The sequence below is a fragment of the Haliotis asinina genome, chromosome 15 (assembly GCF_037392515.1).
Source record: "Haliotis asinina isolate JCU_RB_2024 chromosome 15, JCU_Hal_asi_v2, whole genome shotgun sequence".
NCBI classification, from domain to species: Eukaryota; Metazoa; Mollusca; class Gastropoda; order Lepetellida; family Haliotidae; genus Haliotis; species Haliotis asinina.
Genome location: NC_090294.1, coordinates 37296122 through 37320222, shown reverse-complemented (window position 1 = coordinate 37320222; position 24101 = coordinate 37296122). Strand labels below are relative to the sequence as shown.

The following is a 24101-nucleotide window of genomic DNA, read 5'->3' as shown; positions in this document are numbered from 1 at the left end:
TAAAAATGGCAGTACAACGGGCTGAAGAACTTCTTGAATATACCGATGAGCATTCAGGTTTCCATTTATTATGACCAAAGGTGTTTTGATCTCCCCACAAATGCCACCTCATACCATGACACCACCACCACCGTAAGGATGAACTTCCCGGATGCATGGACGTGCTAGCCGCTCACCACGACGTCTGCATACACGTTCTCTACCATCATTGCGATACAAGCTGAAACGACTTTCATCTGTGAACAGAGCCCTTCTCCAGTTACGGACTTGCCATCTGTATACTCGTCGTGCCCACTGAAGTCTGTTACGCCGATGTTGAGGGGTTAATGTCATGCCACGGAAGGGCCGGTAAGCACGAATTCCTGCTGCACGCAATCTCCTTGACACTGTGCGTCGACTAATGCGGTGACCAAGTGCTGTTTCTGCTGTTGCTGTTGCTGTTGCTGTCACAAATCTGTTTCTGAGATGAATTGTCCGAATACAGCGATCTTCTTGGGGCGTTGGTATACGTGGTCTGCCACTACGGGGCCTGTCTCGAGTTGTACCAGTCTGCCGGTGACGTTGTAGAAGTCTGGACACTGTCAGGGGTGAGCAATGGAAAGTCCTCGCAATTTGCACATGTGTTGCTCCCATCTGTGCCATTCCAACAGCTCGCTCTCTTTCTTCCTGGGCCAAACGTGGCATCCTTTTTGTGTGTTTTCAGTTGCTGTGATATTGCAGCATCGGCGAAGTCAATTTATACTGAACTCCTGCACGAGCATTTCATGAAATTGGACTTCTGTACATGTTTTACCATTTTCTTGAATTTTTCCAGAATAACGACCATAAGTTGCGTTTTGGCAATAGAAACCATAAATGGGAACTTAGGCAGTCATTATTATACAAACTGTCATCACATTTTGTCACAAATGTACAAAATGTAATATTATTAAAAACCTATAATACTTTCTTTTGCCCGCCAGTTTATCATGAGATCATATCATGGTTAACCGCAAAGGGGTGAGTATATCGTGAGATTGTATGACGATTAACCTCGGACGGCTGGATATATCGTGAGATTAAATCATGAATATCGGCTAAAGAATTATACATCGTGAGATGATTAATGGCTAAAGAATGGTATATCGTGAGATTATATGATGATTAATGGCTGAAGAATGGTATATCGTGAGATTATATGATGATTAATGGCTAAAGAATGGTATATCGTGAGATTATATGATGATTAATGGCTGAAGAATGGTATATCGTGAGATTAAATGATGATTAATGGCTAAAGAATGGTATATCGTGAGAATATACCCTGATTACCTGTTAAAGGATGGGGGTGTCATCAGATTATATCATGGTTACCAGCAATAGGTAGGGTATGTCGTTAGATTGTATCATGGTTAACTGATGAAGGATAGTTAAGTGATATATGGGTATAGCAAGAGATTATAAGACGTTTAACTGATCAGGGTGGGTATGTCAGATGATTATATCATGGATAACTTGTATGAGTGGGTATATCATTAGAGTATATGCTATAAGACGGGTATATAAAAAGATTTTACCATGTGTATCTGCTAATGGTGTATCAAGAGTTTGTGTCCCGGTTACTTGTTGAGAGTGAGTATATCGAAAGATGATACCACGGTTATTTACTGGGAATTGATTCAGTCGTAAAATTCTCTGTTCCAATGGACACATTGCTTGTGCAAACGTCTCCTGGGAAACATCGTTCTGACAGAAGATTTTGTACAATGTCCTGACGTCATCAATTACATCACAAAAACCTTATGACGTCATAATGCGACGACATCGCTGCATTGGTTGACTATTGTCAGTACCATGTCCAAGTTGTACAGTTTTAATTGAAAACTGTAGAATGTTTTCTTGTGATAAATAGAATCTCCCTTGTGTCTTTCTGATATCAAACGTATCAAACACTCGTTGATAACAATAGACGTATCCTCGGCAAATCTCTGATAATTTTAAATTTTATATAGTCGTGTTAATATAATTGATATCAGTACACACTTGAGCGAGATTCTCTATATTTCAAGGTATTATCATGGTTGACAGTTAGGAGTTTGGCTGTTGATAAATTATGCCATGGTTAAAAACGGGTGCTTTGCCATGGTTTGCTGATGGGAGGTTGGGCAGATCAAGAATGGATGTACAATGCTTTACAGTTGGGACGTTTGGCATATCAAGAATGAATAACTGGTTTACAATTGGGAAGTTTGGCATACTTATAACGTATATATTATGGTTTACAGTTGGGAAGTTTGGTATATCAAGAACGGATATACTATGCTGTACAGTTGGGAAGTTTGGTATATATAGACGAATATACTATGGTTTACAGCTGGAAAGTTTGGTATATCAAGAGCGGATACACTATGGTTTACGTTTGGGAAATTTGTTATATCAAAGACGGATATACCATGCTTTTGCGCCACATTTTGGATATCAACAACATATTTACCATATATGTTTATATCTAAACATCTATTTGAGAAATATTTAAGAGCAGCCTCGAAGAATCCTTTCCGTTTTCCTCTCAAGTGAAGAGTCGAATCCGAGGCGAGTCAACCCACCTTAACCACTGCGCTACATCCCATTATCTCACTCACCCAACTCCGATGACGTTTAAAGCCCCAAAAGAGAATTCCATGGCAGAATGCACCTGTAAACTGGCCTGAAGGACAGGTGATGCTGGGGAATGTTACGGGCTAGTGGTCAGACTCGCCTTACAGTCTGTGCCTAGTACACAGCTTCACGGGGTCACATCAGTGACTAGGCTTAACTCGTGTTTTTGGCACACAAAAGATAGGTTTGTAACTTGAGACTCGCGTTCCTGATCTAAAGCCGTTAAAAGGATGCATTCAGTCGGAACAGCTCGGCAGTTTTCGTGGTGACGGAGACTTTACTGACCTACTTCCGCCACTATTTCGTCCCTACCCAGGTATATTCCCTCAGCGGTTGTGACTAAGAACAATTGCTTTCTCTTGAACCCTCATAAAAACAAACAGGTTAGCTTGATCTTTCTTCATACATTTCTCAAAACCGTGTTTCCAGAGAAAAAATCTAAAGACCAAGCGATCTAGATTATAATTAAAGTAATCTTACACAATTTGTGAAAAACAGTTTCATCGCTTTCCCGCTTCTATTACGGTTGAAGACGGAGATGACATACAAATGATACATAATTGACATTTGTCCATTTTCTATATGACACATAGCTTTCGGACGCGGGATCCGTGCCAAATTACACTCTTCAGAGAGGTACACAAATTCTGTGATCCAGACTACCAGTTTTCTGACTTCCAATGTTGTGGAAGATGTGGTGACACAGTAGGTTAGATCGCTGACGTTGTGAGTAGGGCCGAATCCCGAATGGTACTCAAATATATAACTGGATTTGAGACTTGAAAATTAAAATAAAAACACATAACATGCTGCTCCTTATGAACTAGACCGCGACGATTCGGTTAAGAATCGACGTTCAGAAACCCATGCTTGTCGTAAGAGACTGACACCATCTCGTGGTCAGGTTCGCTCACATCATATCCCAATATGCATAGATCTATGTTTATGTGGTTGATCACAGGACCGCATGGTCCATACTTGATCAACAGAAGACAGCAGTCGTATAGCTGGAATATTGCTGAGTGCGGTGTAACGCTTAACTCAGTCGGTCACTTTACAAACTTTGCAGGAATCACAGATGGAAACATGACACCATTTAACATTTGACAGCGGTTCTGTCAGGCTTTCAGAAGCATGTAAAATAGCCTCTGTATACTTTCTTTTACCTCTTCACTCAATCTACTTTTGATGCATGTTACAAAATAGCATCTGTGAATGAACTCTGTTTGTTTTTTTTAAATCTAATATGTGGCAAATGGTCATGTGACATATATTTTAGTTTAAACTATTACTGATAGCTTTGTTTCAATCAAAAAATGAGGGAGAGTTTGCTGTAATTCATAACCGTTATGCATGCATCCTGTGATTGTACACCCTGTATACTCCATGCAACATGGTGTAAATTTATATTGCGTACAGGTTGAGGTGTCCTTTAGCGAGCCTGACCACCCGATCCTGTTAGTCGCCTCCTACGACAAACATAGTCGCCTTTTTATGGCAAACATGGGTTGCTGAAGACCTATTCTACCCCGGCACCTTCACGGGCTAGCCATTGCTAGAACAGTCGACACAAGCCTTGACACCTGACCTAATAAAGGCATGGGGGTAAATGTGTTTTCTCCACAAATGCAAAAGAATGATATGTGGCCAATGAGTGTCGTTTGTCGGGGCGAAAGGCGACACCACACATCATGACTGGCTCAATCTCTATTTCTTCAGCGTAATATTATATATGTCAGCTGTATATAACCAAAGCTTACGTAAATGAGATCCGATCGACTTAATGAGAAAAATGGATGAAGAGAGTGAAACATAAACTAATTTATGGGATATGCATGCTGAATGAACTACTACAGTTTCCTCTGATGCCTTCTATCCCAGTTACTATTGATTAACATTCCAACTACTAGTATCCATTTTCTCTTGTGTCTGCCACTTTGATCATTTTTAGATCCAAACTCTTAAACAGTTTCTTTCTCTCAGAGGTTTGTATCCGGTTGAGTTCTTTCAGGTTACGTAAATTTTCGATCTGAGAAATTACGACAATCGCCAGTCTCAGTCCCACATTATATCTGTTCAGCATTGGGAAAATCCATCTTGCAACTAGTCCCAGCAGTTGATGTAACTGTCACATAATGTTCAAAAGTTTAACGCCGCCCGTGGACAGGTTTTCCGCAAGACTGAAAATATGATAACGCAACCAAGACGAAAGGCTTACTTTAGATTCGGGTGTCGTGTTTTGGGATCTAAAAGAGAGGGATTGTTTGGTATGCGCGCAGTGACGTGTATACCATCACCCAGCCTGTGCAGTAATTCCGGATTAGGATGAACTTCCAGTGAGTGATTTAGGTGTGTGTTTACCCACCATCCAATCAGAGAAGATCCGGGTCAGAACTGTTTTTTTCAGTAGCCCCTTCTTGATGGGGCCACTAACGTTATCGCCTTGTCGGGCTGGCTGACTAGTACACACATGTCATCCTATCCCATCGTGATGTGATGCTCATACTATCTATCACTAGGCTGTCTGATCCAGACTCGATTGTTTAACCCCCGTCATATAGCTAGAATGTGAGTGTGGAGGTAAACAACAAACTAAATCCACCATCCCCCATTTCATCTGTCCCTGTCGTGACATTGCCGCAGTAGTGCTTAAAATGGCCCTTAAACTAATCTCTCACTCACTCACTCACTCACATGTTCAGTGTGTTATACGTACGTAATAAATAACGCTTTATATATTAGTGTATGAGTACGCGTGAATCGATTTATGTGGACACACCACCACTATACAGCTGGAATGTTGCTGAGTGTAGACCTAAAAGCAAATATTACCCAACGCGATGACGTTTTTTGAGGGACATACAGCGTTGGTGGTATTAACTTACTGGTATGCCTCGGTGTCAGTATTATCATGTGTAAGACATTCCTGTGATAGCAAAAGATGATTGGTGATCTGATACTAGTATTCGATGTAAACGAGTGAGTTAGTATGCTTTAACGCCACTTTGAGAATTTTCCAGCCATATCACCGTAGGGGACACCAGACATAGGCTTCACTCATGCTTATACATACCTGTTTGGGGAATCGAACCCGGGCCTTCGGCATGACACACAAGCACTTTAACCACTAGGCTACCCCACAGCCTCTTCGATGTAAAAGGATGTGACAATCACACGTTTACGTTTTGGGACTTTTTACAAAATTATTTGGTGATGACCCAGCCTTTATAAGAATATACGATCAAGGACGATCTTACGACGAACTACGGTGTGACTGGGTTGCACAATGACGATGATGTTTTGGTAAACGTGTCCCACCGAAATCCATTCTGCAAGGACTGACAGCAAACTAGTCGGTCAGAGATCCAGGCATTAAGCCTTTTGTTTCATAACGCTGAAATAACACCCGGTATATCTGTTGTCATGACAACACCCAGATCGATACTTGCGACCAAACATATGGCGAGTTATCCTTGGCTGGTAACCACTCCCTGCTTCTGCATTAGAGATGCTGAGATTTAGAGGAATATTGAGTTCACAAGATAATGTCACAACCATCAAACAACTGATCGACAGAAAATGTTTTATTACTTATTGGAAATTTAAACAAATCTGTTCATTTTTTCACGAAAATAATAGCTTGTGTATCATAGATTTGAAGAAGGCAAATTGTATTTACGCCATGAAAGAGGTACAAGTTCCGGGAATGTCGGGTGAGTGAGTGAATTATGAAGGAAGACGAACATGATGCGGTGGTTAAAGCGTTCGCTCGTCACGCACGGGTTCGATTCCCGACAAGGATACAATGTGTGAAGCCAATTTCTGGTGTCCCACGCCGTCATGTTATTGTTGTTATGCATATTGCTAAAAGCTGTACATGTGTAAAACCATAATCCCAAAGTCCACACCATCTTTAAGTACACCTTTTGGGCTTAGTGTCACTGATTCTAGCCTAGCATCTGGGTCAGTTTCTAGACTGCTCTTCAAAGTGAGTTTATGTTGCGTTTAAGGCCGCAATATTCCAGCAATATCACAAAGAGGAACACCAGGAATGGGCTTCACGCAGTGTGTTTCAAGCGTTCGTCCTCACGTCGAAGACCTGGTTGCTAATCCTCCCATGGGTCCCAACTATAAATCCCTTTGTCTGTGTCTCCTATATATACTGCAAAGCGGCGTAAAACCTTACTCATTCGCGTACTTACTTCCGTTACAACCCCGGATTGGTTTCATCAAAGCTATGTCATGTGAAACATCCGAAATTATTTTGTGGAGTGTCCTATAAAAAAAACACACTCGCTCAAATATTTTCATACACACCCTGTCGTGACAGTTAACAGCTTCAAGACATCATGGCGTCCACATCAACCTTTCAGTCGCCACAAAAGACATTTTGTGTAGCACAGTGTTGCATTACATAACGTATACATCACGTTTTCATAGAATACGCTACCAACAGGCCATATGATCTCAACGCTCTTTAGCGAGAATACACCAAATGACTTTACGAAGTGTGGTTGAATAACTTCTGGGTCAAGGAAAACCAATGCAAGTGCTATGGATAGTGAACTTCTTTATTGCCGTGAGTGCGACGTTTCGGTGTAAGTGAGTGAGTGAGTTTAGTTTTACGCTGCACTCAGCAATATTCCAGCTATATGGTGGCGGTCCGTAAATAATCGAGTCTGGACCAGGTAATTCAGTGACCAACAACATGAGCATCGATCTGTGCAAATGGGAAGCGATGATATATATATGTCAACCAAGTCAGCGAGCCTGACCACCCGATCCCGTTAGTCGCCTCATACGACAAGCATAGTCGCCTTTAATGGCAAGCATGGGTTGCTGAAGGCCTATTCTACCCTGGGACCTTCACGGGTCTAACGCGCAAAATCAAACTCTACGGATAGTAGCTTCTTTATTTCCATGAGTATCAGTTTTTGTACTAACTAGCCGTTATCAAGCAAGTGATGGTGTTAGTGCCTACACCGAAACGTCATATCCATTGCAAAAAATAAGTTGACAATCATATACAACTTCTAAAATGCCTTTTAAAGAAGTTGTCTTCTGGGTTGTTTATTTCGTTTCTAGTTGTTTTGCAGTCATTTATATATAATTTTATTTCATGTTATTTTATTTCTTTGGTTGGCAGGTAGGTTGTTTGGTTGTTTGGTTGATCGGTCGGTTGGTTGGCTGGTTGTTATGGGAGGTGGGATGGGTTGCTTTCCCTGGAAGTGAGTGATGACTTTCATGTGGTTATATAAGCCGCGGTTCAGTAAACACGGCAAATAGGAAAAGAGTTCAAGGTGACACAGATCGCAGAGCGGGTTAGTGAGTCTAACAACTCGTGAATGAGTTTGAAATAACGATCTATGTTGCATGAATGAGTTTGAAATAACGATCTGAAAAAACCGTCAATGTGCGGAAATAACACCTCATGCACGTTTTGGGGGCTATCGCGGTTTGCGTGTGCATTCCAGGCGGTGTATTTGGGAGTGGTGGTAAAGAGAAATGGCGGTGTGTTTATAATGTGTCTGTTAAAATTTATTAACCCTTTTACTTCCTATCCAACTGAAAGTTCAGGTTCGTCTACTCTTTTGGAAGAGTACATATTTAAAGAAACATCTAAAGTCCACATAATTCGAAACCGAATTTCGTAAACACATACTGAGTCGCGTTGTGTTTCAGTGTCGCCAACCTTTCAGGTGGTAAACACTGACCTCGAGCACTCACTTCCTTACAATACATTTGCTGTCTCACTATGGGAAGGTATTTTTTGACACCGGGATTTCGCAAGACTTATTTATTCCATTGTGTTTGTTACATCATGTGAGACCAAAAAGATGCCACCGTCACGAGCTCCATGGATACGGACAACACTTACAGTTTAAGTCATATGTGACCCAAATACATACTTGTAATTATATGTTAGAAGTATAGGCGTTGACAAAAAGTGTTTCATAAAGGAACCGGGATTGGAAAACCTCTCATCATAAAATGCAATGGTACGACATAACGTCGTTGCCTTGACTACATTGTATACATGCATATGCATGTCAAAACTGTCGATGAATGTTTTCATACAGCTTTGCATCTCTACAATACGTATAATCTCCCACGGCATTTGACGATTTTGTATAAGAAAAGGGTTTGTTGTGATAAATACATATCATTATATATCTGAATATATTCATGGATGTTCGTTCTCTACTGAATCAGTGGACCGGAGTATTAGTCCTGGATTTAGTTCCATGATGCTACCACGCCTAGTACTTTCTGTATTTTATGATAGTTAACACTGAATAGTGATTGGAATGTGGTGGCTGTTAGGTAGTTCAGTGGTTAAAGCGTTCACCCATCACGCCGGAGATCCGGGTTCGATTCTCCACACGGACCTTCTGATCCCTTGCGTCGGTAGTGTAACCTATAATGGCGCGATGTAACGATGTCTTATTGACATTATCACGAAATATGCCTGGTTATGAATAAATGCCTTTTGTGTGTTTACTTTAAGGACTCGCGTTGGTTCTTTGCATGTTTTCATAAACAAACATCAATATCTCTAGTCGCCACTGAATCACAGTTTGACGTGATTCCCGTTTCTTTTGGAACTGAGTATATGAACATTTTTATTTAAGTCATCTGCTATGTTAATTCCCCAAAACATATGTAATAACTGTGACATCGTTTGTCTGTTTCAAATGCCATCAGTTTCTAAGTCACGGGTAACTTGAGACCACTCTCGATAAATGTACACTACTTGTTGGTGAAGTAAATTTAGAAATTTACATTTAAATTCTTAATATTTTTTACATTGTCATGAAACAATGGGCTGAGATGCGATTGGCGGTGTTTGTTAAGGGACGGCTATCCGAGGTATGTGGGGCACCTCTCTGTCGGTCACGAGCTATACCACCATTACTGAGCTGTCATCTTTGCCACCTGATACCCAGTACAACTTGAAACAAGCAAATGTTTGCATTCGCAAATTGTTCTACCCCCTTTAAACATACATGCCTAGTTTACGCGTACTGGCGCTGTTGGTTTTGTGTTTCGCCATTTTTAAATTGTATATCTTAGTTTCCGTTCATAATTTATGGCTAGTGGTGGGATGATGATATATTAAGGTGAGCACCCATTTTGTTCTGGGGAGGTAGGTGGCGGTCATCAGCTTTACTCTTCGCTAGGCCATTGATAGTGTACACGACGGGGGTTGGGGTTGGGAGTTGTTTGTACATAAATATTGTACGGGAGGAGGAGAGAGAGGTGGCACTCACAATGTTAAGCCACAAAATCATCATCACCTTCCCAAGACATAAATAATGGTTATGATCGGTCCCTAAGAAATTGTTTCTTTGCTATTTGATCAGTATTCTTAAATTATTATTGCTTTTGCTTTTCCTTCCGTAAAAGGTTCCATAATTATATGAGTTTCTTTAGTTCATTTTTGCATGATCTCAAATGAGATTAGATCATATGTTTGTATTTCTCACACGTCAGGCAAGAGTCGCACCAATGCCCGTCTACTTTTCACCACGCAATGTCCCGCCCGATAGTCGTGGTGGAGTAAACAGGCCTGTCACTCACGAGAGAAGGGCTCTCCAGGGTGAGTCGTACTAGCACGTCCTTCCCGTGCAAGTCGATTTCAACGCATGCGTATAGCGATGTGTTCCTTCCGTCGTCTGCATGAATGTTAAGTTTAAGATGAGGTGTGAACTTAGAATGTCCACTGTACAGTGCATATAGTCAACTTTATAGCATGGTTGTTGTAAATATTGCACCTGTGTCTGTTTGTGTCTCAGAAACAAGACAACTGGAAGAAAGTCGATCTCATTCGAAGCCCTTATTCGGAAGGGTATTACATTTACCCACTGTACGGGAGTAAAAAATCGAACAAGAGGTCCCAAAGGCGTCGAAGGGAGAGTTCCCGTCGCGGAGCCAGGATGTCTGGCAAGAAATATTACACCAGCGACGACGACGAGTTCTACACTCCAACGAGGGTGCAGCTTGATCGATACGGACGCCATATGTACGACAACCCGAATTTCGTTTACGATGGCAGTCACAAGCATCGACCATATTATAAGGCTTCCAGTTCAGGTATGGCGTTGTCTGTTTGTTTCTTTGTTTTTTTGTTTGTTGTTTAACCTTAGGTGGATTCAAGGGTTCAAGGGTTCAAACTAAACTCACTCACTATATCAGACAGTCCAGTGATCAATGGCGTGAGCATTGATCCAAGCAGCTGAGATGTGATGACATGTGCCAGTCAGGTGAATGCATGTGACCACCTGATTCTGTTAAATTATAGTCCCCACTTGCAACAAGAATGGGTTGCTGGAGATCAATTCTAAGGTGGGTCTTCTTGAGTCTAATGTTGTCTGTGACATGAGTAGTCCTATGAATAGTGCCATCCCATTGTGAACAATCAGGATGGTTGTAGCAGCATGCATGCATCACTGGAGTTGCTTATGACCTGACCATGAGCCTTAAGATCCCTAAGAGCCGAAGATTTGGTGGGCTAGTCTAGTGTATTCACACCTTCAGACATGGGAGACATGGGTTTGATTCCTTAAATGGGTTTGATTCCTTAAATGGGTTCAGTGTGTCAAGCCCATTTCTTCTGTCACCTGTTTTCAGGTAAGAGTTCTGCCCCTAACACTATTTCTAAGGATTATTTTGAGGTTTTAGGGTGTTAGGGTTAAGGTAAGGATGTGTTTAGGGTTAGGGTAGTGGTTAGTGGTAAGGAGTTTTAACAGATTGACATTTTTTTCTTAATTATAGAATGTGAAACAAAAGGGTTGGGGATGGAAGTCTTTCCTGCTTTAATATAGATGGAATATTGCTAACAGCAAGCAAACACCCACTCACTAATACAATTTTTGATTGTGAGTGAATGCTTGAATAACTAGGCTATCACTTGCTCTTCTGCTTTTACATCATAATGTTGGCAGTGATAACTTCACATAATACATATTACTTTTTGAATAACTGAAAACAATTATCATCAGTTATCTACTTTGACTTAAGAAAGACCCCATCTATTGATTTTACTTGTTCTAGTGAAAAGTCTTCCCTTATGTTTTTTTATTCTAGTCAATTCATATCACCTGAATATATATAATCCTCATTTGATAAGGATGGGTGTCAACATGTTTTGTTAATTGCATCTTAACATACTTAAAAACATATTCTACTTCAAAAATGCCACTCAAAGGAAGTTTTCCTCATTGTTGAAATTTTGGGGTGATACAGGCAGAAGTCCTACAAACTCAAGCTGCTTGTTAGGTGCCAGGTTATAGTCACATAACTTATCCCACCAGGTACCCTTTTTCTGCTAGGTCAACAAACTTGCCTCAAAGGTGAGAGCACATGTATCACATGTGTAACCTTGGTAACTCTCAGACATCAAACTGACAAGTCAGCACAGTCACACATCCAAGGACAGTCTGTGACCCACTTAATTCATCTGTGACATAACATCTACAGTGGTCAGCTTCAGTGATAGATGACTCTGCTTTACAGCACATAGTCTTTACATACCAGTTTGAACATGTCTCACTCAACAAATCAATAGACAGAGTTCATAATGTACAGTATGCTAATACGATGTCAAAGCTTAGAGGCTTTCAGTGTTGAAAGATTAGTGTTGTATGGACAATTAATGGTGTTTCATGCAAAAATACTTTCTTGCACTTCCTGCATGAAGATTTAAGTGTTAAGCTTATGTTTCGTTTAGAGGTTGCGACCAATCAAGCATGTAAAATTGACTTGTGTGTTCGCATCTTAACGCCCTGATAATTTTTGTGCTTGTGTTCATGCTTCACTGATCTCAGTGAGAACTAGGATGCCTTGAATCTTTTCGGATACTCAGAGCGTTCACCTAACATTTCCAATGGATGGTCACCCAAACAGAGGTAACATTCTAAGGAAAGATCTGATTTATTGAGGTTGAACTTTAGTACATACCTCTGGGAGCTTGAGATGTTTTAACACTGATCTATTCTTTTCAGACTCCAGTGAAAGAACCAGCAGATTATCTCGAAGCCAGAAGAGCCACTACTTCCTTGCTGGAGTCATCTTGTTTGTTGTGTTATTGGTTGTGTCAGCCATTGGAGTGGGTGTATATTTTTCGAGTATGTATAGTTCATTAGAATAGGTTTGGTGTTAATTTTTATAAAGTAATGAGAATGTCATCTCTGGAAACCTTAAAACATTCCAGTGAAAGAAAGCTGACCTGTGGAAATATTGTTTGTGCAACTGAGCTAAAAATAACCAAGTTAGGGCAAATATCACTTCACATGTACCGGTAGATTTTGTACATCATCTAGATGACATTGTTGACACCATTTGAATCTTATTGTGATGTACAGTTTGAATAGTGTCATGCTTGAAACAACAACATGGCTGACGATTGTAGATGTCAAGTAACATTGTCATGTGAGAATCTCTGGTTTTCTAAGAGAATGCTCTCATGATGAGTGTGTTGTTCTAAAGCTCAGAGCAATTAAAAAAATCTTTGGTTAAAAAGAAGTTAAGATATGTAAATACTCTATTTATTAGATGATTTGGGAAAAGTTCAATCTTTAAAATTGAGTCTATGCTAAACTGTAGAAAAACATCTGATTGATATACTGAGAACTGTTACATAGAAATATACAAACATGTTAAAATAATGAAATCATTGGCAAAGTCATTGGCATGAACAGAATAATATGTGCTTTTGAAACATTAATGTTAAACCTATTCTTGACATAAAATTTTGACATTTCTTTTTGATAGCGGAATATATATTCAGTTCTTGTTGAATTTCAGTGAACCAGTCATCACCAGGCAAACTCAATACAAGTCCATCGAGACTGGAAACACATTCAGGCAATCAAGGTGTGTTACTTGATAAAGTTTTGTTCGTTGTTTAACACTGCACTCAGCAACCTGTAAATAATAAAGCCTGGACCAGAAAATCCAGGGAGGTTGACATCATGAACATCAATCTACACTACTGGGATATGACTGCATTCGTCAACAAAATCAAGCCTGACCACCTGACCTCGTTACTTGCCTCGTACAACAAGTATGGGTTGCTGAAGACCAGTTCTAACCTGGATCATTGTAGGCTATTTGACAAAGTAAAATGATTTTAAGTCATACTGCTGGCTGTAATGAAGTGTAAGGTACTACTGCTGCCATTATAAAGTCCTATGGAATGGATAGTACAAGTGAAATACATACTGAACAGCAAAATATACACAATATACACATATATATATGTTTTTTGGTCATGTATTCATATAGAAGACATAAACATGAATGCTTGCTTTGAGCTTTCATTTTTTTAAACTTGTGTTTCCTTTGCTGTTCTGTATGTTTCATCAAAAATGAATAGGTAAATAGTTTTTCCCTTAAAAGCCATGCACTGCTTTGATTATCTGTTTGCCAGTGTTGTCTTCTGTATGTTACTCATTGTAAATGCTACAGAGAATATGGACACAACTAAACTCTCCAGATTGATCTCCAACAGCAGTTTCCATTAAAGGTGGTCTGATTGATCAACATAATTGAAGACTGGTCACAGTGAATAAACTCATAATCAAACACAAACAGTTTTGGAACACTTGTTTGCATTAACAACATTTGTTTCTGTGTCATGGAATTTATATTTCAGAAGCACTCCGAGCTTGTACCAAGTCATGATTGAATTTATCTTAAGACTCTGTGAAAGTTATGTTCTAACATGCTAATCCTGTAAAGATGTGAAATTTTCAAATGCATTTTGTGCAATTTGCAAAAGAAACTGCCAAAACTGTTATACATGAAAGAAAATAACAGGAATGTAAATGACACTAACCAATTACTTTCTGTAGTCGACTGCTTGTAATGAACCCATCATGAATTATTTGATTTTAACTCAGTCCAACACATCATTTGTGTAGTTTGCATCATCATTTCTATATTTGTTTAATCTTGTGTGAAAACCTGACTTTTTGCAATTGTAGCACCGGATGCACAGTTGACCGTTCGAGCCGGAAATTATAACTGGGACAGTCAGTTGGCTGACAATCAAAGCATCCGGTTTAAGGAGGTGGCCAAGGAGTTTGAGAAAGAGGTATGGAGTTGGTTTTGGTGTTCAGCTCAGATGTTTTGGTTATATACTCTTCAACAAAGTAGGAAAACTCCATTTTAAATTTAAAATTGAAATAATTTTGAGACATATCAAAGTCAGTCATTGTTGATATGATAATGAATGTTTTGAGAGTGTATCACCACTTACACTTCCTTGTGACCATAGTTTGAGTCATAGCTTTTGAAAAATGATTTTTGTACGACGTGAAATTGGCAGGGCTTCAAACAAACTCATTGCCCAATGCCTGGGACATATGACATCAAATACCATGTTGATCTACTCTTTCATGATTTCATCATCATGCTTACGTCATAAAATCAGGGCAAGTGGAAAAGTAGTCAGGTGTCAAGAAGTTACTTGTGTCAAGTTGCCTTTTGAGAAAATTGAACCCCTGTCATTTCCCTATTTTTTTGGAGAGTATACTATCCATGAAGGCAGAACCTAGGTAATCAATATTTAGTGATTGTATTTTCAAATTGTTCAGAATTGATTTGTATGTCATTTAAGATTAATTTTGATGTTTATGGAATACAGATTTTTGTAATATTGTGCAAATGGAGTCACTATTGTTCTTTAATTTGTTAGTTTGTTCAATAGATATAGCTATCTAGTGAAGGTAACTGCCCAGGTATGAAGGATGTTAAGAAGTACTGTTGCTGTAACATGTAGGTACTTCTTGCATGAATAGGGGTGCTGGGGTGCTGGGGTGCTAGCCTAGTCAGTGATTAGGAAACCTGTGTTCTGATTGGTCAGTTGGAAAGGCTAGCTGATGCGATGTTCTACTCTGGTTTGGTACACTAAATATAGCTTTGTAACAAATACTACTAAGTTCATTTAGACTGGTGAGTTTCCTGAGCAGTGAATCTTGCCTCTGGGACCTTATTTCAGAAAATTAGTATTATTTTCTTCCTTTTCAATTTCAGCTTGACTCTGTCTTCCTTGCGAGTCCTGTGAAAGATGCATACAACTACAGCATTGTGACAGGTCTCAAGTAAGTGTCTGTTTTATACATCCATCTCATACATGAAATCTGGATTTTTCCATATCAAAGGTGTTTACAAGGAAAAGTACAGGAAACAAATTGCTCATTTGTTTGTTCATAGATACACTCAGCTAACTTCCAGCTGTAGGATAGCTGTCTTGGTTCCCACAAGATCCATAAAGGGCAGGGCAACAAAATTTGAAAAGGGACATGAAGTGACATAGATAAGCCAAGCCCCAGTCTTGAACCTTAAAATCAGCGTCAAAATGGTTTCATAAATAAACCTACCCCCTATGATGGAGTCCTTATCATGGCTTACCCAGGCCACAGACAACTAGCAGTTATCGATAATTATGACTTTGGTCCACATTACTGGCAGCGAATTCATAATCATATTGTGTCCAGTCATGCGTCAAAATGGAAAGTAGAATGGGTAAATTCATTTGTGTTACTAAATATCATATTTATTGTAGCTGGACGATCACATGTCAACAAACTGGCTTGCTTATTTTACCCCATACAATGGCCGCTTACCATGCTTGTGAGGGTGCATTTTTCCCTCCAACTGTGATAGCACGAATTTCACATCATATCAACAATCACAAACTTATAACTGCCTCATTAGCATACCTTCAACATAAAATACAAACTAAAAGCCAGCAAGGGTTGATATCAATTATTGTATTCTGTGTCCACATATCTTTCGAAGAAGACACTAAACGATTTCACCCATATTATTCTGTTCTTCATGGAAATGGGGCAGTTGGGTAGCCTTTTGATTAACCCATGAGCACTTCACGCTCAAGACCTGGGTTCATTTCATAACATGTGAATATTGCTGAGCGTGTGTGTTAAACAATAACCAAACAGCCACTTTTGTCATATGACATTTTAATCCCTCATGCCATGACTATTGCCTTTTTAGGAAAGGAAATTTAACTGTTGTATATTAATAAACTGTTGTGCAATAGTACATTCATTTTTTCTGCTTTTGAAATGTTGAAATGTAACTACTTGGTTTTATTTGATGAACCTTTCTTTAATATTTGTTAGAAATGATCATGAGTAATCCATAATTGAAGTAAGAGGTGACTTAAGGGATTTGGTGGTCAGACTCGCTGACTTGGTTAACCCATGTCATCAAATACCAGTTGCATAGATTGATGCTCATGATGTTGATCACTGGATTGTCTGGTCCCGACTTTAATATTTACAGACTGCGTTATAGCTTGAATATTGCTGAGTGCGATGTAAAACTGAACTCACTCCCCAGCGAATATTCAATAGTGTTAGTGGTGCTGATAACTCATAACCGTATGTCCAGGTCTGCTTCAGCACTTGCCATGACACACTGTTAACTGAAAACTATTTTTGTTAGTATTATCATTATTATTACTTTCTCTGTCCCTGTATGTTACAGACCTGGGAGTGTGATAGCCCTGGTAGAAGTGTTCCTCCTGTTAGACCCAAGTGCTGCAATGAAACAGCTGGTAGCCAGCTACAAGTCCAACCCACAGACATTCCAGACAATGGTAGTTGAAGCCTTCGTAGAGAGGGCCAAGGAAAAAGCGAGGAATAACATCAATACTGGTCCAACGTTTGACAGCTCAAATGTACAAACAGTTGTTGCCACTACAACAACCACTACAACAACAACCACTACAACTACTCCAACAACTACAACACCAACTACAACTCCAACTACAACACCAACTACAACACCAACTACAACACCAACTACAACACCAACTACAACACAAGCAGCAGCAACAACACAAGCAGCAACAACACAAGCATCAACAGCCACCACAACACAATCAACAACCACCACAACCACACAAGCAACTACCACACAAGCAGCAACAACGGCACAAGCATCAACAGTAACAACACAAGCATCAACAGCAACAACACAATCAACAACAACAACAACCACACAAGCAGCAACAGATACAACCACACAAGCAACTACCACACAAGCAGCAACCACAACACAAGCAGCAGCAGCAACCACAACACAAACAGCAACAACAACACAAGCAGCAACAGCAACAACCACACAAGCATCAACAGCAACAACCACACAAGCAGCAACAACAACACAAGCAGCAACAGCAACAACACAAGCAGCAACAACCACACAAGCAGCATCAGCAACCACAACACAAGCATCAACAGCAACAACAACACAAACAGCAACCACAACACAAGCAACCACAACACAAGCATCAACAGCAACAACAACAAAAGCATCAACAGCAACAACCACACAAGCATCAACAGCAACAACCACACAAGCATCAACAGCAACCACAACACAAGCAGCAACAGCAACCACAACACAAGCAGCAACAGTAACAACAGCACAACAATCAACAGCAACCACATCACGAACAGCAACAACAACCACACAAACAGCAGCAATAACACAACCAGCAACCACAACACAACCAGCATCGGCAACCACAACGCAACCAGCTGCAGCATCCACAACACAAGCAGCGACAGCAACTACAACAGCTGCTCCAACCACAACAACAACAGCAGCCCCAACTACAACCCCGCCTCCTGAGCAGGAAGTCAGTGAGTATAGTATGCAGAAGATACATTGAAATAAGCATGGGGTGTCACCTTCAAACATTGTCCTACTTCATTGTAGAAATGAAAGCCTGCTTGAATATCAAACCTTGTAGCACACATAACACCACAGACCCATGAAGGCCCGTGGTAGAATAGGCATTCAGCAACCAATGCTTGCCATGAAAGGTGACTTTGCTTGTCGTAAGAACTACTGACATGATCGGTCACTCACTGATATGGTTGGCACATATCACCGTTTCCCAATTGTGTAGGTTGATGCTCATGCTTTTGTCCACTGGATTGTCTGGTCCAGACACAATTATTTCAGATTGATGCCATATAGCTGGAATATTGCTGAGTGCAGTGTAAAATTTAAGTCACTCACTCATTCATAACTCCACAATTGAGATCAGCATGGAGAACTCTTCCTATTTACATGCATATGACTGGGTTAGAATTGATCTTCAGTAACCCATGCTTGTTGTAATAGGTGACTAATAGACATGGATGAGAATAGAATAATGATCATGCTGTTGGTCACTGGATTGTATGGTCCAGATTCAGTTATTTACAGACCGCTGCCAATATAGCTGGAATAATGCTGAATAGGAATCTCACTTACTCCTTTTTCATATGCTGCTGTTCTTTACTTTGAAAGAGAGTTAAAAATAAGAAAAGCAGAATATGCTTGGTTGAAAAATCAAAACTATATGCAGCCTTTACTGTTTTTGAAATCTTCAGTCCTAAATCATCTAAGGCAACATTATTTTGACAATGCTTCTAAGAGTGAGTGAGTTAACATTTAACGTCACATAGGCAATATTGCAGTCATGTTGTGACGGAAACATACCTGACATAGAAAAAGAAATGCTTCTAAGGGATGACTGACATTAGGGAGATATGTTACACTAAAGTGTTGACATTCATGCTTTGCTGATGGATTATTTTATGATTGGTAATCATTTCAATCTAATGTATTGGTACTTGGTAGCGCTCTGTACTCATGGTATGATTTTAAAGTTGTATGGGTATAACATGGTCACTTGTTCATAAATTCATAAATGTCTGATGTTGGATGATGGCTTGAAACTTGTTACAGTACCTGATTACAATGCATCACTGACTGTTGCCAACCAGCAGTGGAACAATGCACTGAGTGACAACACCAGTGAAGAGTACCAGAACATGTCGGCTAAAGTTGTCGCCCAGGTCAGTGCCTTTGTGTCCTAGTGTTTTTGGTTAATAGTGCTGGCTGTAATAATGTTGTTTGCTGTTGTCATTTCACCTGCAGTCATGTGGCTGGAATATTGCTGTTGTCATTTCACCTGCAGTCATATGGCTGGAATATTGCTGTTGTCATACAGCTGCAGTCATATTGGTAGAATATTGCTGTTGTCATTTCACCTGCAGTCATATGGCTGGAATATTGCTGTTGTTATTTCACCTGCAGTCATATGGATGGAATATTGCTGTCATTATACACATGCAATCATATCGCTCGAATATTGTTGTTGTCATTACGTCTGCAGTCATGTGCCTGGAATTTTGCTGTCATTACACCTGCAGTCATATGGCTCGAATGTTGTTGTTGTCATTACGTCTGCAGTCATGTGCCTGGAATATTGCTGATGTCATTTCACCTGGAGTCATATGGCTCGAATATTGCTGTCATTTCGCCTGCAGTCATATGGCTGGAATATTGCTGTTGTTATTTCACCTGCAGTCATATGGCTCAAATGTTGTTGTTGTCATTGCGTCTGCAGTCATATGGCTGGAATATTGCTGATGTTATTTCACCTGCAGTCATATGGCTGGAATATTGCTGTCATTACACCTGCAGTCATATGGCTGGAATATTGCTGATGTTATTTCACCTGCAGTCATATGGCTGGAATATTGTTGCTGTCATTACACTTGCAGTCATATGATTTGAATATTGATGTTGTCATTACACCTGCAGTCATATGCCTGGGGTATTGCTGATGTTATTTCATGTGCAGCCGTATTCCTGGAGTATTGCTGATGTTATTACACTAAATATTGGCTTTGTGGTTACATCCTGCAGTTGTTACATATAATGACTGGCATATTTTCTTTTGATACCATGTGAAGATTTCTAAATAGTTATAAACCATGATCGTCCCCAGTTTATAGCAATGTCTACATTTCAGGTTGATGAAGTCATGAGAAACAGTAACATGAGTGAATATTACAACCGCACTGAAGTGTCCTCTATGAGGTAAGCTAGATGACTTACCTGTATCTCAAAACACCAACTATAGCAGATGGATGGGCTTTGTATCGTCTTCCCTGTTTATTTTTTCTTTCAGTTATTTCAGGTGAAAATTGGAAATATGCTTGTAATGTATAAGTTCACCTATGAAAATATGCACCTTTGAAGATTGGGTTAGAATTGTTCCTCAGTCACCCATGCTTGTCACAAGAGGCGACCAGTGGGATCAGGTGGTCGGGCTTTGATAACTTAATTGATGCATGCTGTTCTACATTGGACTTGATTATTTACATGACCACCGCCATGTTGCTGGATTAATGCTGAATGTTGCATAAAGCAAAGCTATACTTGCTCCAGAAGTGTGCAAATTTGAATAAGGAATATAATATGTAAGCAGCGTTGTCATATGAAATCTTTCTTATGTCTAGAAGAAGAATCTATCACCATGAGTACCCTTGTGAAAGTATTTCATTTATAGCAATATGTTAACCTTTTAGTAAAATGTATTTTGAACTTGGTTACTTGTCAGTTGTAATATCACAAGTGAAAGCACACCTTGGTAAGTATTGTGCCTTTAGGAAACAGGCTCATGGAAGTTTAGGTCTTAGTGTCTACGTATAATAGACTTTGCCACACTTTTCTTAGAATTAGATTTCAGTTTTCTTGAAGTAGATTAAAACTGTTAAGTTTGAATTTGAACTAATTTAGTTGGATTTTTTTGTAATCCCAGATGTAAACAGTTTGCTTTGTGAATTATCTTATTCTTGGTGGTTCAGACCGAATCATTTACAGACCGCTGTTATATAGCTGGAATATGGCTGCGTATGGTGTAAACTAAACTCACTTCTTCAAGCCACTCATTCAGTATAGTAGTTGCGTCTTGTTCTTATAGGTTGATCATTGCACTTGGTCAAAGATAGTGTGATAGATATGGGTTTTTTTTCATATTTCTGGGTGACTCTTAACACAGATAACACTTTGCCTTTTAATATTTCTCCTGTTTTGACTAGTCTAACATTGTGTCCAGCATGCCACTTATGAAGTCTAGTTCCGCAATAAATGCTTAGTGCAGTCACTGTCAGAATTTGGATAGGGTAGACTGTTAGTTATCTCAGTCAGTCCTCCAAAGTGTCTCCGAATTTCAGGTGAACATGAACCAGTTAAGATCTGGGCAACCCATGTCAAAGCCGATCATGTCAAACACGGGACTAACATGATCGGATGGTCAGACTTGCTGACTTGGTTTTGCCCGTCAATCAGTATTATATTAGATCAATGCTCTTGTTCACCAGATTTTCAGATCAGACTTGATTATTTACAAACTGCTGTCCTATTGCTTGATATGGCTGAATGTTGTTTAAACAGAAAAAACAAGCAATAAACTAGATTGTAGTGTTAGGTTTTAGTGTTAGAGCAGGGCATATTGAATATCAGTGCTCACAACTTCTCAGCATCTTCTGTTGTTAGAACCATTCACATTTAACTAAATATCTAGATCAGCTGCAGAGCCATAACTCAATCTTATTTGGGATGAGGTAGGGTAGCTTAGGTTTTCCCTGCCGGTGATATTGCTGGAATATTTCTAAAAGTGGTGAACTCAGTTGCTGCTCTGGTCCTGTACTGAACCAATTTTGGGGCATTTTAGCAATGTATGTGGTATGATCATGATTCACAAGCTTGAAAGTCAGATCAGATCTCTGATCTCTAATATTAGTATGATTAGTAACTTTACATTTCCTTTAAAGTCTTTGGATTGTGTCTAGTTTTGATCACAGACTGGTTAGACTAAATCAGACACAACATTTCTAATGCTATGTTTTCTGTTCTGCAAAATCTGGGTTTGAGACCTGCAGATTCAAGACATACTCAGTGATGTACGCATTATACAGTATTTGATATTATATAAATATACCTTTATGTCAACAGTCAGGGAAGTGTCATCGTGATTGTCGTCATCATCCTCAACCGCATACCCCAGAGGGAATTGAAACCAGATGTCCTGGTCGTCATTCAAGAGCCAACGAGAATGAAAGACGTTTTCGCAGAGGGGTTACGACGCATGAAGGAAGAGATTAAGAATAACCCAGGCAAGGAACCTGCAAGTGATTTAGAAATTGATGAAGAAAAACTTGATTTCAAACCTGTTTACAAGCCTACGCCATGTGAATCTGCAGTTATGGATGTAGCATCTCACTGTAGTGCTTCATATGACAAGTTTGTGGAAATGGCAACGAAGGGAACAGAATATTGCAAGTAAGTTCTATAACTACTTTGACTGGCATTCTAGAGTGTGGGTAGATGAAGACTGAGGACTATTTTTATGGGTATACAACTTCTTTATTCTGTCTAGGTGATGTTTCGACATAGATTTTATTGCCACCACTAACTTGACAGCAATATTAGAATCTATGTCAAAATGTCACCAGTACAGAATAAAGTTGTACATCCATGAAAATAGTCCTCATGACGAATGTCTAGGAGTGATTCGTTTCTTTATTCTCTGTTCTCTGTTCTTTATTCTGTGGATACTTGTGCTATGATGTGACAGATTCAGAATACATATCAGTGTCAACTTTGTCAGTGATGGGGTTGTCTTGTGGTTACAGCGTTTGCTCATCATGCTGAAGACCTGGGTTCGATTCCCCTCATGTACAATGTGTGAAGCTCATTCCTGCTGTCCCTCATTGTGATATTGATGGAGCATTCATAAAAGCATCAGAAATCTGAAATCACACATTCCTTGTATGCTCTCTCGTAATCTGACTATTTTCAGAAACAGTGTAGTAAAGCAGTCCCTTTATTGACATGCATGTCTTATTTCAGTCCGTATGAGTTCCTTGTGAGCTGTCTGAAGTTCATGGTGAACTTCTTCAGAAAGGACTGCCACGTATACCATGTGTCCAAAGCTTCAAGGTATTACATCTCTCAGGTGAAGCCCAGCATGGCAGCTCTCACATCCAAATGTGCAGGTAAATGCTTGGTGACAATATTGACTTAATCAGTTTCTACCAAAATGTATCAAAACTGGTTTCTAATGCAGTTAAAGTCCCTGTAATTTGGTCACAAAACGTCCTGAGACCTTAGTACTTCGGGTGACAAAGTTTCATACCTTTTTGAGTGGTCTCAAGTTTACTATGTAGCCATCACCAAATTAGGCAACTATTGCGAATGTCAGTATTTGTGCAGATCATACTTAAATAACTGTGCTGTATATAAGTTCTGTCAAGTGTGTGCCTTTTGTTTTTAACTGTTTTTTAACAGTTAATATGTTCAGCTCTGTGGCTTATTTTTATACTTTTTCACTGTTGTTTTGAGAGATGTTTAGTCTATTCTTGATTTAAAACAGTGGTGTTAATGGAGTGTGTTTACATACTGTTGTTGATTCACAAAGATAATTGTTTGATGTGATCAGTACTTTGTGTAGATACTTAAGGTCTCTGATGTGAGTCATGCTTGGTTGTGGTTGGTTTGTTGGTTGTTTAATGCTGCACTCAGCAACATTCCAGCTGTATTGCAGCAGTCTGTAAAAGTCCAGTCTGAACCAGACAATTTAG

General features: G+C 39.6%; 1 protein-coding gene across 4 annotated transcripts in view; it reads left to right on the top strand.

Moving 5' to 3' along the window:
• The window catches only part of LOC137265185 (uncharacterized), a 124929-nt gene that overhangs the window by 20830 nt on the left and 79998 nt on the right, over positions 1–24101 (top strand). For 3 of the 4 annotated variants that reach the window (XM_067800528.1, XM_067800525.1, XM_067800526.1), the window contains exons 2-11: positions 10434–10731; positions 12642–12764; positions 13444–13512; positions 14625–14734; positions 15676–15743; positions 17155–18317; positions 19414–19523; positions 20486–20553; positions 22474–22800; positions 23371–23516. In XM_067800528.1, the coding sequence (XP_067656629.1) occupies positions 10434–10731; positions 12642–12764; positions 13444–13512; positions 14625–14734; positions 15676–15743; positions 17155–18317; positions 19414–19523; positions 20486–20553; positions 22474–22800; positions 23371–23516 (2482 nt within the window). Of the gene's footprint in view, positions 1–10433; positions 10732–12492; positions 12546–12641; positions 12765–13443; positions 13513–14624; positions 14735–15675; positions 15744–17154; positions 18318–19413; positions 19524–20485; positions 20554–22473; positions 22801–23370; positions 23517–24101 lie in introns of those variants that run through there. The other variant, XM_067800527.1, reaches the window with a different exon arrangement.